Source organism: Dermacentor variabilis, chromosome 8, assembly GCF_050947875.1.
Source record: "Dermacentor variabilis isolate Ectoservices chromosome 8, ASM5094787v1, whole genome shotgun sequence".
Taxonomy (NCBI): Eukaryota; Metazoa; Arthropoda; class Arachnida; order Ixodida; family Ixodidae; genus Dermacentor; species Dermacentor variabilis.
The window spans coordinates 139026660-139044162 of record NC_134575.1 but is presented as its reverse complement, the minus strand read 5'-3'; the positions used below and the strand labels follow the sequence as shown (position 1 = coordinate 139044162).

Below are 17503 nucleotides of genomic sequence, written 5' to 3'. Positions count from 1 at the left end.
CGCGAGTTGGTTTTCCTGCGGAAATCCAATCAGATCAGGGCACAGTGTTTACTAGCGCTTTGACGACAACTTTTCTCGAAAGGTGTGGGGTAAAGCTGTTACACAGCTCAGTGTACCACCCACAGTCGAATTCCGTTGAGAAGCTCCACTCCGTCATGAAGCGCGTGTTGAGAGCATTGTGTTTTGAACATCAAACTGACTGGGAGCTGTGTCTGCCTGGGGTGATGTTTGCATTACGGACCGCGCCGCATGCGGCTACGGGGTTTTCGCCAGCTGAGCTGGTGTACGGTCGCTCGCTGCGATCTCCGCTTCGCATGCTTCGAGAATCGTGGGAAGGCAGGGGCGACGACCCAGTCGTGGTGGATTACGTGCTTAAGCTCCTCGAACGCTTAAGAAGGGCACAGGAGTTGTCAGGTGAAGCAATGGCAAAGGCCCAGCAGAGGGCCAAGGTTTATTATGATCGGACAGCCAGGGCCCGTCGTTTTGAGGTGGGCGATGAGGTCATGATATTGCGCACATCGCTAAAAAACAAACTAGACGTGCAGTGGGAGGGCCCAGCACGAATTGTTCAAAAACTGTCGGACGTCAACTACGTGGTGAGTCTGCCAGGAAAGCGGAAAGCACAGCAAGTTTACCACTGTAATCTGCTCAAACCTTATAGACAAAGGGAAGCAGTGGTGTGCATGATGGTAAACGTTCCTGAAGAGCTTCCGGTCGAGCTTCCGGGACTAGGCTCAGTGACGAACAGGGAAGACACCGGTCAAGTCATTAGTGACCTTATCAGTAAAGCACCGCTGTCGCCTGAGCAGAAAACCGAACTACACCAGCTCTTACAAGAGTTTCAAGGTCTGTTCTCTGAGAGGCCTGGTAGGACTTCTGTCCTTACTCATGATATAGAACTTACCTCCCCAGAGCCAGTACGATCCAAGGCGTATCGGGTGTCACCCCGCCAGAGCGATATTATGGAGGCTGAGGTAAAGAAAATGCTACAGCTCGGTGTTATTGAGGCAGGTGAGAGTGATTTTACCTCCCCTTTGATTTTAGTTGAGGTACCGGGCAAGGAACCTCGTCCTTGCGTCGACTACCGCAGGCTTAATTCCATCACTAAGGATCAAATTTATCCGATCCCTAACATCGAGGAGCGCCTTGAGAAAGTTAGTAGCGCTCAGTTTATTTCCACCCTAGATCTTGTCAGGGGTTATTGGCAGGTTCCACTCACAGAAGAGGCTAGTATGTATGCGGCGTTCATTTCACCAATGGGAACATTCCGTCCTAAAGTGTTGAGTTTTGGTTTGAATAACGCGCCATACTGCTTTTCAAGCCTCATGGATAAAGTGTTGCGGGGACAGCAAGAATTCGCTTTACCGTATCTAGACGACGTAGCGATATTCTCCGCATCCTGGTCTGAGCATATGGCACACTTGCGGGCAGTGCTAACCCGCCTGCGCGAAGCGGGCTTGACAATCAAGGCTCCCAAGTGCCAGTTAGCACAGGCCGAGGTTGTCTACCTCGGTCACGTGATTGGTCAGGGTCGTCGCCGCCCCTCTGAAATAAAGGTGGCCGCTGTGCGAGACTTCCCGCAACCGCGCACGAAGACCGATATTCGGTCGTTCTTAGGTGTCGCCGGCTACTATCAGAGGTACATCCCCAGGTACTCTGATATCGCGGCTCCCCTGACGGATGCTCTAAGAAAAACAGAGCCCCAAACAGTCGTATGGGACGAGACAAAGGAAAGAGCTTTTAGCGCCCTAAAGAGTGCCCTAACAAGCCAGCCTGTGCTACGATCGCCAGACTATACAAAAGGGTTCGTTGTTCAGTGCGATGCTAGTGAGCGAGGCATGGGCGTTGTACTGTGCCAACGGGAAAATGGAGAAGTAGAACACCCCGTCCTGTATGCTAGTCGTAAGCTGACCAGTCGTGAGCAGGCGTATAGCGCCACCGAGAAAGAGTGTGCGTGTCTCGTGTGGGCCGTTCAGAAATTGTCATGCTATCTAGCCGGCTCAAGGTTTATCATTGAGACGGATCACTGCCCTCTCCAATGGCTGCAGACCATCTCTCCCAAAAATGGCCGCCTCCTGCGCTGGAGCCTCGCTTTGCAACAATATTCCTTTGAGGTGCGTTACAAAAAGGGGAGTCTCAACGGTAACGCCGATGGCTTAAGTCGAAGCCCCTAACGTAGGAATCAGCCTCAAAATTGTTTGTTACTGATGTTTTTCTTCCTGAGGCAGGATTTTTAACATATTGCTTTTGTTTAGTGTTTCAAAGTGATGACATGCTTTCTAGTGCAATTTTCCAATTTGTGGACGCGTTCTGAGTGCTGCTAGACTACTGTAAGGAAATAGGCAGTGGTATAGAAGGGGAAAGAGCCTGGCAGGGCTTAGTGAGGGTTGTGCCGTGCTTGCTGACTAAGCGGTTGAGTTTCAGCGTTGTTCTAACGCTTGCCGGGAACGAGAACAAAAATGTGAACTCTCCCGAAGTCACTTTGCAGTGTCCCGTGCGAACCTGAACGAGAGAACGAGGCCTTCTCTGTGCGCTGCGCTCAAGAAACGTCGAGGGACGCCCGACTTCGGTTATGAGCATCATCGAGCGACATCCCTCCGGACAGCGGATGCAGTCCCCTGACCATCGGGATCTCCTTCCCCCGGCGGGGCGGTCTGTTACGTTTCGCCTACGACGCGCGTTATAGCCGGCGCGGATGCAACGGACGCTGGGGCTTCGTTCAAAGCGGCAGACATTTTTGGCCCGTTCGGCGCCGCCGCTACGCCTCCCCGCCAAGCGCGTCCAGGCATGTTCCAATGCCACGTGTCTTCATGTGCGTGTGTGTGTGTATGTGCATGTTGGTGCCCACGCTTGTCGAAGCGCGGCAGCCGGGGAGAGGAGCTCCCCCAACTGTGAAGCGAGGAGGTCTGACCGGCGCCGACACGGCGTATGCGCCACCTTCTCATCCCATTGTGCCCGAGCGGCGCGGCCCGGCGTATGCGCCACCTTCTCTTCCCATTGTGCCCGAGCGCCGGCACGACGGCTGCGCCACCTTCTCATCCCAACGTGGCCGAGCGGCACAGTCACGTGCTCGTCTATAGAGGGGTTCCTTCTTGCCCTCAACTGCGAGAGTATAAAAGCAGCTGCCCCCGGACGCCAAGAAGAGGCTCCGATTTCTTCTGTTGAGTAACGTGCACTCCCGTCTCTCTACTTCGGTCGACCTGACCGCCAACTCTTTGCGATGTTAGAATAAACAAGTTGTTTTGTTGTTACCAGTCGACTCATGCTTTGCCGGGACCTTCGGATGCTTCCAGTTGTGCCCCAGGCCGCCAGGCCAACGCTACCCTTGGGGCTTGCGACCCAGGTGCAACAACGGGCGTCAGCGCCGAGTTCCCAACAACGTGTAGAAGATTTTATTAATCTCGTCGTGAGTAGCGGGAGCGCCTCTGTGGCCGTAGGTAGGAGGGGAGTCGGTGCTTCTTGCAGAGGAAGCGCGGTCGGTGAGGTCACGCGCAGCCTCGTGAGCAGACTCATTGAGGTTCGGGGGAGCACCCTCGACCGACCCTACGTGAGCGGGAAACCAGTGGATTGAAGGATGCGTGAGAGCATATCGACTCGAGCTGCTAAGAAGACGAGCAGCTTGCTTGGCGATGCAACACTTCTGAAAAGCCCTAACTGCCGTTTTGGAATCGCTATATATCTCGGTCCCACGACCTTCTAGCAGGGCGAGGGCGATAGCGGCTTGCTCGGCGACTCCGGGGTCTGAAGTGCGAATGGAGGCGCTATTGGAAATCTTGCCGCTGGAGTCGACCACAACGATTGCAAAGGTCTTCCCATCGCCGTACTCAGCGGCGTCGACGAAGCTTGTTCTAATGTCCAAAAGGACTTCTTCTTCGGCAAGTTGGTGCTTAGATTTCCTAGGTATACTTTGTGGCGCAAAATGCATTTCTTGAAAAGGGACAGAAGAAAGGGAGGCAGTGAAGCGACAAACTACCAACTGTTTAATGACAACCTGAACAAACGTATAGAAGAAAATGCAACGTCCGCTCATGCGCAGGGAGCCAAGGTGTGACAGAACAACATGGTCATGATAACATACTTTGGATGAAGCACATTTCTGAGGAATATAATACGATAGATGTATCGCTGACACAATCAGACCTTTTCTTTTTGATATAAAACGCTTCCAACAACTCCCTTGCAGTTTGGTCCCTACTTTTGCCAAGAATCAATGCTTGTTCAAAGCATGGCGTACAACGACAGGCTTTACAGTGCGCAGGAAGATGCGCGTCGTCACACTTGCCGATGCTATTAGCGTGCTCCCTCAGTCTGTCATTAATACAACGTCCCGTTTGTCCGACGCATGACTTGCCGCAATCTACGGGTATCTCGTAGACCCTTCAGCGCAGTCCCTGAAATGTTTGGCGTGCTGCTTCTGGCCGCCCCGCGGCCCCTCGCGTGTGATCCGGGGGCACAACTGAGCTAACTTGGGAGCCGAAAAGACAACCGGAATGCCATATCTGGTAGCTACCTTCTTGAGGTTATGACTCACACGGTGCACATAAGGCACTACTTCTGGTTTTACTCGCTCCCTTTCCTTCGAGTGCGTTTTCCCACTCGCAGCGCTAGTTTTCAGCTTCTGTAGGAGGGACTCGACCACGGCATCTAAGACAGACTGAGGGTAGCCTGCTTTTAGAAGTATCTCAAGTTGATGGAAAAAACTCGTCTGCATCACATGCACACATGACTTGCGCAGAGCCGATTCCAGGCAAAGTAAGGCGATTCCACGCTTCACAGTCTTAGAGTGCGCTGAGTCATATTATAGCAATTCTTTTTTACCTCGAGGGAGGTACGCACAGCAAACGTGGTCACTCTTAAGTGTTAGGTTAAGGTCTAAACACTGCAACGAACTGTCCTTCGGAAGCTCGTTAGCAAAAGTAAGTCCTTTTGCATTTGCTCTAAAAACATCTAAAAGCTGCTCAACCATTTCATGGCATGGCAAGGGGCATCTATTGTCAATAACAACTAAATAATCGTCAACGTATCTAAAAACTTTAAGAACATTAGGATGAGATGAAGTAAAAACACATTATAGTGCGTGGTCAAAGTAGGATAAAAAGATGTCACATAAAATGGGTGCTACACGTGAACCAATGCAGATGCCCTCTTTCTGCAAAAATATGCCATGTTCGAAAGTTACAAAGGTGCGGTTGAGATAAGCTTCCAAGAGGGAAACAAAATTCGAAGCCGACATCTCCATTTTAGACACAAAATTAGCTTCACCACTTTCCTCAATGCACTGTTTAACGAGTTGTTGGAAGCGTTTTATATTAAAAAGAAAGGGTCTGATTGTGTCAGCGATACGTCTATCGTATTATATTCGGCAGAAATGTGCTTCATCCAAAGTATGTTATCATGACCATGTTGTTCTGTCACACCTTGGCTCCCTGCGCATGAGCGGAAGTTGTATTTTTTTCTATACGTTTGTTCAGGCTGTCATTAAACAGTTGGTAGTTTGGCGCTTCACTGTCTCCCTTTCTTCTGTCCCTTTTCAAGAAATGTATTTTGCTCTAATGTGTCGTTGATTGATCTGTTTGAGGATGGCTGCTGCTCTGGCCTTGCGTCTGCCCTCGTTATGGACGGGATGGACGTTTCGAGGCACAGGGGCCACTTCGAATTTTTCTCGAATGCACCTAGAGATCGGGGTACTGACCATCGGGAATCCCGCAGGGTGGTAACCAAGCTCTTCGAGGATGCGTTTACCTGCCACTGTGGTGCTCAGACGATTGAGTTGCGCGCGTTCTTGGGCTTCGGCAATCTCCTCGGCAGTGTTATGCACCCCCAGCTTGAGGAGATCTTCGGTGTGGGTCCTGATGGGTAGCCCGAGAGCCCTCTTGACCACTTTGCGGATGAGAGCGTTGAGCTTGGATCGCACCGCTCTGAGCCAGTTGTGCATAGAAATTGTGTACATAAAGTGGCATAGTACGAATGCATTGATAAGCCTGAGGAGATTGTTTTCCTTCATTCCTCGGTGCCGGTTTGCTATTCTGCGAACGAGGCAGAAAGCATTGTCCGTCTTTGCGATGATCTTGCGGAGAGCCGTTCCGTTCCCGCCGTTGAATTCGACAAATATGCCCAGGACCCGAATAACGTCGACCATGGGTTTCACCCCGCCCCGTCACAAATGCGAAGGCTGATGCTGCTTTCTTTGGGTCTGCCTCCCTTCTCTTTTCTGTAAAGCAGAAGCTCCGACTTGGCGGGGGAGCATCGAAGTCTGGTGGGGCGGAGATACTCCTCGATCACGTCGATCGCCTCCTGCATGGATTTTTTGATTCTGCCCTCGCAGCCGCCGGAGCACCATAAGCTGATGTTGTCGGTGTATATGGTGTGCTTGACGCCCTCTACGCGTGCCAACCTCTCGGAAAGACCAATCATACAGATGTTTAACAGTGTGGGTGAGATGACGGCGCCCTGAGGAATGCCCCGCCCTCCGAGGGGCACATCGTCGGAGCGGAAGTCCCCAATGCGAAGCTTGCTCTTTCTGCCCGTTAGAAAAGACCTGACGTAGCTGTGCAATCTGGAACCGACACCCAGGTCTGAAATGGTCTTTACGATGAAGCTGTGGAGCACGTCGTCGAAAGCTTTCTCGAGGTCCAGACCGAGCAGAGCCTTGACGTCTCTGGAACGGCCATCCACGATCTGACGGTTTATTAGCTTCATTGCATCCTGCGTCGAGAGTCCGACGCGGAAGCCGATCATATTGTACGTCTAAACCTCGTTGTTCTTCGAGGTATCCGTTGACCCTGTTGAGGACGACGCGCTCCATGACCTTGCCGACGCAGGAGGTTAGAGAAATCGGCCTGAGGTTCTCGATGTTCGGGGCCTTGCCGGGCTTGGGAATGAGCACCGTGCAGGCCATCTTCCATTCTGCAGGAACAATGCCGCTATTCCTACACTCGTTGATCTTGTCGGTCAGAAAGACGATCGACGTGCGAGGTTTCTCAACATTCTGTTGGTGACTCCGTCCGGGCCCGGCACAGACTTTCGGTTGAGCGCGAAGATGGCCTGTCTGACCTCGGCAACGGAGAAGTCTTCGTCCAGCTCGGGGCGTGGAGGGCCTCGGTAGTCCGGGTGTTGGGTCGCCGGATCTCCGTCGCGACTGACGGGCAAGTACTTCTGTACGATTTTTGAGAAGAGATCGACCGTGTGAGACCTGGTGGCTTCGTGAAGTGCCCGGTCCAACGTATGCCTCTGATTTGACTTCGAGCCGCGTTCGTCGAGAAGGTGCTTCAGCATACCCCAGGATTTGCCGTTGCGCATCTGTCCGTCGATGGATTCGCAGAGCTCGTCCCACTGCTGCTGGCATAGCGCCTTGCAGTGGTCATCGATGACCTTGTTGAGCTCCGACATCTTTTTTCGGAGTCTGTGATTGAGCCTTTGACCCTTCCGTCGGCGGAGCAGGGCGTTTTTGACCTCGATCAGGTGGGCAAGTCTGCTGTCCATCCGCTCGACGTCGAGATCGATTTCCACTTTCTTGGTAGCCGCGGAAGCGTCCTTCCGGACGCCTTTGCACCATTCTTCGAGAGTGGCGGGTGCCCTGGCTCTGCCGGGTTCTTCGCGAATCTTGCGAAAGTGGTCCCAATCGGTGAACGTGAATTCCCTGATCCTACTCCGAGACACCTTGAAGTTGGTCTCGAGAATGTATTGGTCGCTGCCGAATTCCATGGCGGTGTTCTCCCAGCCCACGTCCTCAACCTTCCTGTCGAAAGCGAGGTCGGGTGTCGAGTCTCGGGTGACGGAGTTGCCGATGCGCGTAGGAAAATCCTTGTCAGTGACCAGAGTGAGGTCCATCTCATTGGCGTCTTGCCACAGGTTGCGACCCTTGGTAGTGTCGTAGACGTAACCCCAGATGCCGTACGGTGCATTGAAGTCATCGACGACGACCAAAGGTCGAGGGCCGGCCAAGTCGGTCGCTTTCTTGAGGATGGTCTTGAACTCCTGGCGCGATTCCCTGGGGTTGCTGTAGATATTGAGGACGAACACGCTGTTTCTGAGCTGATTCCGCTGCGGTACATCGAGCAGGATCTCAACCATGACATATTCAATTCTACCACTCGCCAGCTTGAGGTCTTGGGTGAGATGAGTCAGCCTTTTATAAATCAAGGTGCAAATCCCTCGCCCCCCGGTCCGGCCCGACAAGGCCCTGTAGCCCTGGAGCGAGGCGGCAGAGACTAATGTTTGCTGGAGAGCAATGACTTGAGCTTTGACAGCGAAATACCTGAAAAACTGCTGCAGAGGGGCTTTTTTGTTAGAATACCCCCTGCAGTTGCATTGCCAAATGCGAAAACTCTCTTTGGACCGATCCATTATGGCGGACTGGACGGACTACCACCTAACGGAGCAGTTAGGGCTGCGCAAAGACTGGGACCTCCTGTCGCCGCCCTTATGGAATACTGAAGTCTAGCTTCCTTTAGTATGGCGGGAACGGTTAGCGGTTGTACGACGGAGGCCTATGAAGCCACTCGCGCCTCAATGGCGTCGGTGCGATCAGCGAGAGCTCCGAGGCCCCTGTTGGGGTCTCCGAGCGCAACCTGAATTTGGCGAACGTTATCAGTGAGACAAGTGACGCTAGCGGTGACCTGTTTGAGGCCATCTGCCAGCCCAATGAGAGTTTGCTTAATCTCGCTTACTTCTGCGGACAACGCTCCCGATTCACCTGTTTGTTTGACTACTGCTGTGCGTTTGGAGGACGTCGCAGTACCGTCTACCGGAGCTGGGATTGGAGTCTCTGTGGCCCTGCCTGGCGCACCGTTATCCGACACATTCGAAACGAGTTTCCTGATCTCTGCCATTTCGTTAACTAGCCTCTTGATCATGCTCTTGAGGTCGTCGTTCTCTTTGCGTAAGCGAATGACTTCCGCGTCCCTAGCTTGCTCTGGGTGCGGGTCATTACGAGGTGCCTGAGCAGCTTCTATATTGACATCGGGCTTGGGACGTGCCAGATCGGCCCAAACGAGGGCCGCCGGCTTCCCGCAACGTGTGGAGGCGGGCTGTGGTCCAGATGCTGGCTGGGTTCTGGAACCCGGGCCGCCCCTGGAACCGGATCTGGGTCTGGATCGGAGTCGGGATCTCGACATCGACCTGGCCCTAGAGACGGAGCGGCTTCTGGTGCGACACCTGGAGCGGCCTCGAGACCTGGATGTCCCCCTGGTCCGGGAGCGGCTGCGACCGTGTTGACGTTCAGGCGATGTTTGTCGGGCTTGATTCGCGCCCTCCATGGGCGGTAAATGTTCGGCTTTGAGGGCGCGGGAGCGTTCCCCCCGTCTGCGCCTGACGAGATACGGCGTCTGAAATCGTCGCTTGCACTCCTTGGCGGCGGTAAGGTGCTCTCCTCCGCACAACTTGTATTTGGGATCGCACCTATGCTGAGCGTCGGGGTTTGCTTCTCCGCATCCTCTGCAGACGGCGTCGTTGGGCGAAGGGCAGACGTCGGAGCGGTGCCCGAGTCTCCCGCAGCTGTAACACACGTCCATTTGCTTGCGAAATAAAGCGCACCTGGGATTTCTCGGGTTGACGAGTTTTTTGTAGATCGCCGCAGGCCCGTCGGTAAGGGAGATGCCTCGGATGACGCCCTTGCACGTGTAGTGGGGGATGGCCTCGTAAGCGCTAACCTCGATACGTTGACCGGCGATGGAGATTCCCTCGATGCCGACGTAGCGTGCAGCGTTGTCCCTGTTTGGTGTGCTGATCACCATTATATTTTGTTGAAAGTTGGGACACATCGTGTCGGTGCCCGCGACGCCGAATCAAGCCCGGCAGTCTGCCATATGGCGTCGGCGACTGCGGTAGGTCCGCACTTGCTGATACACAGGCCTCCCCTGGGCCGCACGGCGATCTTTGCCTCTTCCTTGGGCATCGGAGGCATCCTGGCCCCTCGAATGATCTTGCTTTTAATGCCCGCGCGGTCGGCGCGACGCCGAGCGTTGAAACCGGCGTTATGCTAAACGTCGGCCGCGCTGGCATTGGCCGCGTTTCTCATTCTCATTGAAGAACGTCTGGCAGCAACGAGCTGCCACCCGGAGTCCTTAGTGAAGTCCTCGGAGGATAAAAACAAACTCCCCTTCCACCTCACACTCCATCACAAAGTCCGTGGAAAAGCCTCCGACGAGAAGAGGTGGGCGAGCGATGCCTCGCCTCGCGAACCCTAACACGGTTAGGCTCAGCAAACAGTCACGGCGTAGTCTAAAGAAAAATGGCAAGAAATGTCACAAAAGTCCACCCACCCACAAAATTCGGGTATCGGCGTGTTCCTCTTGACTTCACGGATCCGAAAATGTAGAAATTTCAGGGGTACACAATCGAAAAACATCCGAAACTGTTGGCAAAAAGCAGTTGTGCCTGTGTTGCCGAAGCTCTCTGTCCTCTCGCTGCGGTGCTCTGCAATATGAGCGTTTCATCAATTGAACTATAACGCCTCTTGACATTTGGTGGACGTGCCGGGCCCTTCACAAACCTGGAACTCCGCAGCCGGACGCTCCCTACCGTTTCTGTCATGCCTCAGGCACTGCACTTCTCTCTTCCTCTCCTTCAAAAGTCACTACACACTGCCATGCCTCAGGACGCCGCGCAAGCCGATCCTCCCCTGTCATCTCCTGTCGTCTGCTCCGGTGCTCTACGCCAACGAGATCCTCCGGTCTTCAGTGGCAACGACGACCATGACGTGGATTGGCTCTCGTTATGCGATCGCCTGAGTGCGAATAACAAATGGGATGACAAAGCTAAACTGACCAACGTCATCTTCTATCTTTCTGGAGTCTCCAATCTCTGGCTCCGGAATCATGAATCCGACCTTTCCTCCTGGACACCATTTACCCATTGTTTCAAAGAAATCTTCGGTCTCTCTGCTATGCGCAAGCTTCGCGCAGAACAACCTTGCGTGGTCGCGCTAAGCAAAAGGGTGAAAACTGCACCAGCAATATTGAAGTCGTAGTTGACCTTTTCCGGCGCATTAATCCCGCCAAGCCCGACTCTGAAAAGATCAAGAATGTCATGAAGGGCATAGGGGATGACGCCTTCCAAATGCTCTTTGCGAAAAATCCTCAAACGATTGACGAGGTCGTTACACTGTGCCAGAGCTACGATGAGCTCCGCAAACAACGCCTTACTACGCGCCGAGCTACCGCGCCCGACGACACGGTTTCGGCTTCAACCGACAGTTCCAGTGCTGCTCCCGCCGGCGCTTCGTTCCTCTACCAAATCAAGCAATTCGTTCGCGAAGAAGTCGCGCGCCAACCGTCACTGCTGCCTGCTACCCAATCGTCTGAGTCCTCTTTGTCCCCGGAACTCCGACGCGTCATACATGAAGAAGTCAGCGACGCACTACCTCTCGCTAATCAGCCACCCTCAGCGCCGGTTCCGCTCACGTACGCTGCCGTCGTCGCCAGGCCAAGGCCACCGCCTGAAGTTTCGCACTACACGCCCACAAGCGGCTTCTACGCATCCCCTTCTCTAGCTGCGAACTACTTGCCCAGAAGCGGCTTCTGCGCGCCTCCGCAGCCCCTACGCCCAGCTCAGAACTGTGCACCGCTATACCTAGGCCCCCTGCTGATAATCCTTGGCGTACCCAAGACAACCGACCGATTTGCTTGGCGTGTGGCTTTGCTAGCCACGTGGCACGGTTCTGCCGCCGGCGGGGTTGGTATCCTCCCGATGCTGCGAGATTTCAAGGGAATGCTCCTGACTCCCAGTCCCGCTATTCGCCACCAGTTCCGCACTTCGCTCATTCATCTCCTGTTCCCCAAAGCTTCAACACTCGTCGATCTCCACCTCCCCGTCGACGTTCCCTCTTCCCCATCGTCCGCCGACCTCCAGCTGTGGAGTAAAACTAAAAGGCGCAGTTCCGGAGGCAAGAACTGCGATCTCATCGAACTGCTCAAGCCCTCGTTTATTCCCTACGAACGTCATTAAAGTTTTTGCCAAAGGTATCCCGTTCACGCGCTTGTCCACACAGGTGCCGCAGTGTCCGTAATTGCCGACAAGCTTCGCCGTACACTCTGAAAAGTCACGACGCCGTCTTCTGCCATTTCGCTATGGACAGCAAGCGCTGAGCCAATTGAGCCCTTAGGAACATGTGCCGTCCGTGTCGCCATACAAGACAGTTTATACCACATTGAGTTTGCTGTTCTTCCCCGCTGTTCTCATGCCATCATTCTAGAATGGGAATTCCTCTCATCTCATCTCATCATCATATTGATTGTGCCCGTGCAGAGCTTACGCTGACTCCATTTTACGGCAGTCTTTCTGAAGATTCGCCTCCACCTTCTGCTCGAGTGTTCGTCGCCACCGACACTGATATCCCTCCTTTCTCTTCCGCCCTTGTACCCGCTTCCTGTGCTGCTTTCTACGATTCTACAGTTCTTTTCACGCCACCTCTACTTGCTGCACGCCGTCATCCCTTCTTGCTTCCCTTTGCCCTCGTTCCCTTTCGCCAGGGCTCCAGCGCACGTTACGTATAGAATCCGTTTTCGTGTCCATCAAGCTTACATCATGGCGAGTGCCTCGGTTTTGTTGCTGAATTCGACACGAGCTCTGTCTGTCTACGATCGGTCTGATGACTCCTCTTCACGTTGACGCCATGGCTCTCCCTGTCTCTGCGCCTGCGCCTGCATGTGACCGAACGTTTGCTCCGTTTATTGATCCCGACCTCACTCTGAGTCAGCGCACACAGATCGTCGACCTCCTTAACCAATTTTGAACTTCTTTCGACTTCCAAAAACAATGTTTAGGACGTACCTCCACGGTCGTTCATCCCATCGACACCGACAGCCACGCGGCTCTACGCCAACGTCCATATCGTGTGTCCCCGACGGAGCGCCGTGTCATCGATGAGCACGTAGGAGACATGCTCCGACGCGGCGTCATACAGCCATCACACAGTCCCTGGGCTTCTCCGGTAGTCCTAGTCAAAAAGAAAGGTGGGGCAATTCGTTTTTGTGTGGACTATCGACGACTCAACAAGATAACCCGGAACGATGTCTATCCTCTTCCCCGTATCGACGACGCACTGGACTGCCTCCAAGGCGCTGAATTCCTGTCGTCCTTAGACTTATGATCCGGTTATTGGTAGGTCCCGGTGGCTGACGCAGACCGCCCGAAAGCAGCATTTGTTACGCTTGACGGCTTATATGAATTTACCGTGATGCCCTTTGGCCTCTGCAATGCGCCTGCAACGCTTGAAAGAACGATGGATAACATTCTCCGGGGCCTCAAATGGCAGACATGCTTTTGTTATCTCGATGACATTGTCATCTTTTCCCCGGACTTTTCTTCTCACCTGTTTCTACTGAAACGCGTGCTCACTTGCCTTGCCGATGCTGGACTCCAGCTCAACTTAAAGAAGTGTCGCTTCGCCGCTTGGCAGCTAGTCATCCTTGGCCACGTTGTTTCAAAAGATGGTGTGCTCCCAGGTCCAACCAAACTCAAAGCCGTGGCCGAATTTTCACGACCGAAGACCATGAAAGAACTCCGCAGCTTCATCGAATTATGCTCCTATTTTCGTCGTTTCGCCACCACAATAGCGCCTTTGACGCAGCTTCTCGCAGGTAACCACGACCTCTTGGCCTGGCCGCCAGTTTGCGATGCCGCATTCATGACGCTGCGTCGTCTTTTAACCTCACCCCCCATAACCCGACATTTTGACCCAAGCGCACCGACAGAAATACACACGGATGCCAATGGCGTCAGCATTGGCGCTCTTCTTGCTCAACGAAAGACTGGCTTCGATGAATACGTTGTTGCCTTCGCTAGCCGCGCACTCCCTGTTCTATTACAGAAAAAGAATGCCTGGCTATCATTTGGGCTATAACTAAGTTTCGTCCTTACCTCTACGGCCGCCCGTTCGCGTCATCACGGACCACCATGCACTCTGCTGGCTGTCGCCCTGGAAAGATCCTTCAGGTCGCCTCACTCGATGGTCGCTTCGCCTCCAAGAGTATGATATCCGAGTGCTGTACCGCTCTGGCCGTAAACATGCGGACACGGATGCCTTGTCTCGCTCCCCAGTGTCCAATTATCAGAAAGTACGAATATGCCAGTCCTCCCTCACCGCCACGGATATGCTTTCGGAGCAGCAGAAGGATCCATGGATTGTTGTTATGCTATCAGCGCCTTCTACTGGCCGTGCATTGCGCCGTCGAGCACACCACTTCGCTGTTCGTGGCCAGCTCCTATGCCGCCGTAACTACCCCTCGGACGGCCGCAAATGGTTACTCGTGGTTCCTCGGCATCCACGTTCGGACATATGTGCAGCGTTTCACGATGACCCGCAATGCGCACATGCAGGAGTACTAAAAACATACCCGCGCCTGTGAATTCGTTATTAGTGGCGCGGGATGTACCGATTCGTCCGCGAACATGTCGGCTCCTACCTCGCTTGCCAACGCCGCAGAAGCTCCACTGCAATCATTGCCTTGTCCAGGACGGGCCTTTGACCGGGTCGGAGTTGATCTTTATGGGTCGCTTCCGAGTACTTAAGATGGCAACCGCTGTGTGATAGTGACGATAGACCATCTCACGCGCTACGCGGAAACTTCGCCTCTGCCTAACGCATCTGCGCGGGATGTTGCCTGGTTCCTTCTGCGTAACATCATACTTCGCCATGGAGACCCCAGAGAGTTGCTGAGCGACAGAGGCCGCGTCTTTCTGATGTTATAGAAGCCCTGCTCAAGGAATGCCGAACGTAATTCACCGTACCACTACTGCATACCACCCGCAAACTAACGGCATGACTGAGCGCTTTGACCGCACTCTTGGCGATATGTTAGCCATGTACGTCGCATCTCACCAAACCAATTGGGACCTAATTCTACCCTTCGTGACCGACGCTTATAATACCGCCACACAGGCCGCTACAGGATTTTCCCCGTTCTTTATGCAAAATAGAAGTGATGCGTGCAGACAGGACACAAGAGTAGAGAAGTGGACAACACGAACGCATAATGATTTTGCATAATGAATACTATACCATACCATACTATACCATAATGAATACCTACCAACTAGCTCAGCTTTCTGTCGTTCCCCGTTCTTTCTTCTTTACGGACGCGAGCCTTGCTGCATAATGGACACCATCCTTCCGTATCGCCCTGACACAACAGAGGCTACTACCCTGTCCGAGGCTGCTGCACACGCGGAAAAGTGCCGACAGCTCGCCCGCACATTTAGTTCAGACGATCAGCAGCGACAGAAGCACCTTCGGTATATTCCCTCCTCTCCGGCACCCTATGCCCCTGACTCACTAGTCTGGCTTTGGGTTTCCGCTACCAGCAGAACCCTGGACATTCACCCAAGCTTGTGTCCAAGTACCAGGGTGCCTACCGTGTCGTCAATCAAACGTGTTCTGTGAACTATTTGGTAGAACCCCTTGAGCCGCCTTCTGATAAGCGCCGCCGAGGGCGCTAAATCGTGCACGTTCAGCGGCTCAAGCCGTCCTTTGATTCACGTGTGCTATCTTGCCCGTAGGTCGCCGAGACGGCTCCTCTTCTCCAGGGAGGCAATTGCACTAGAGAAGGACGAGCAGCAGGCACTGCTTCGAGAAAGACGACGACAACGAGTGGCTGGAAGCCTTGGGCCTGTGTTGCCGAAGCTCTGTGTCCTCTCGCTGCGGTGCTCTGCTATCTGAGTGTTTCATCAATTGAACTATAACGCCTCTTGACAATATATTTAATGTAGGGCTCGGAAAGCTGGTCAACTGAAACGTTGACCGCTAAAAGTCGCTCGCGTACCATGGTTCTGATGCACGTTAATGAACCCCAGATAGTCAAAAAGTTATCCGCATATTCCCATTAGGACATCTCTCATTGCATTACATTATCACGTTACATTACGCATAATCGTTCCATTATCCCGTCCTTAAACACTGACAGTTTCGCATTCCGCCCTACTCAGAATGCCGCCAGCTAAGCCAGGAACTGTAACCGCGACTTCGATCCGAGTAGCTCAACGAGTTTTCATCCGTGGCGCATAGACGGTTGTCTGTAATAGCACACTCAACTCCCACTTCAGAAGAACTGCCATCGCACGCGATCATCGTCTTTACATTGCAAGCAGCGCCAGTAGCGGTTTCCAGTTAGACAAACTGCATCGTAGGCTGCTTATGCTCCGGGGCTCTCCTTGGCCCAAGCCGACTGCGTATTCGCACATCCACCCCCACGTAAACTGCACGCGGGCTTCTGAGTCCCGTTATACCGTACTCCTCCAACAACGTCTCGTTTTCTTGGATTGGCAACGACTACTCAGCGTCAGCCTGTTACGCGTCCCCTAAAAAAATCTTCATCCATTTGGATTCAGCTTGGCGGGGTTAACGTTCATACAGTAGCAATTATAAACCTTGCCATTTTGCGCTTCGTCAATGATGCGAACGGCCCAATTATCACTAGGATCAGCCGCTCGCGAGCGGTGGTTGACGAGAATAGCAAAATAATCGATCGAAATTAATGGCTACGTTACATCACCTAGCTCTCATAAAATAACGTTTTTGGCACAGCGCAGTGCGCTCGAAGACAAGGAAGGTGACGAGCTACGACAACAGAAAGAACGCCCGCTAACGAATAAAGTAATGCGCCCTTTCTACGGCAGCCGCAGCGTCCCTTGTGCGGCTCGGTAGGCCAGTAGCTTTGAATTTGACGTGCGAAGCAGCCGCCGCCAATGAGCGCGGCCCACGGTTAGCCCGAGTCGTTTCCCTCTCCACACGTTAGCGCAGAATCAACGTGGCGTTGGTGCAGTCCGCGCGCAACTCTCTCTTCCACGTTCACGGCAGAAAGAAGCCACCGAGAACGAACGCCGAGGGAGCCTCTTTGTGTCCCGTGTTCCTCGAGGCGTTGGGCAGTCTTCTGTTCCGTTACTACTTCGCAGGTGCGCGCTTCTGTGGACTATGGCCGGCAGCACGAAGCTTCACGACGCAGTGCGCCACGACAGATGCCGGCTCATCGCTCGGCTCGTCGCCGAAGGTAAGCGCGGTTTGTTGTCGGCGTGTTCTCGCTCGATCGGCCACCTTCGGCGTCTTGCGCTAAGCTATCTGTCGTGCTTAAGGCAATGCCTCTTGTTGGGCTATGGCGTTGTAGCTGCCAGCCCCTTTGTGTTTCGTTTTTGCTTTCAGTGCATTCTGTGATAAGTGTGCAGACGAACGCGGTCACAATGTTTAATCATGGTGAGCGGGCTTATTCGAAAAAGTGAACCCGTCCTGCCGCAACAGCATTGCGTTGACTCTCGTAGGTAACGCTATTAACGTAGGTTTTAGTGCCATGCCTCGCATTAACAAGTGTAGGCGATGGCGGCGTGCTGAAACGCCGCGGTTTTGTGTGTAACGGTCACACGCATGGGACGTGGAGCTGTAGTGTTTTTCGACGATGTTTGACGCTTTACTTCGATATAAAGTACCGATTTCCGTGCGCGCGAGCTCGTTTGTCGTGTGAATGGGGTTGCCAGCGCCGGTCATTCATTCGTTTCAAGTGGTTGCGGCAGCGCT

At 53.5% G+C, this 17503-nt stretch overlaps 1 protein-coding gene across 1 annotated transcript in view; it reads left to right on the top strand.

The window, feature by feature from the left end:
• The first annotated feature begins 16726 nt into the window (after nucleotides 1–16726).
• The window catches only part of LOC142590613 (uncharacterized), a 115320-nt gene continuing 114543 nt past the window's right edge, over nucleotides 16727–17503 (top strand). The window contains exon 1 of the mRNA XM_075702932.1: nucleotides 16727–16985. Within this exon, the coding sequence (XP_075559047.1) occupies nucleotides 16910–16985 (76 nt within the window). The 5' untranslated portion in view covers nucleotides 16727–16909. The remainder of the gene's footprint in view (nucleotides 16986–17503) is intronic.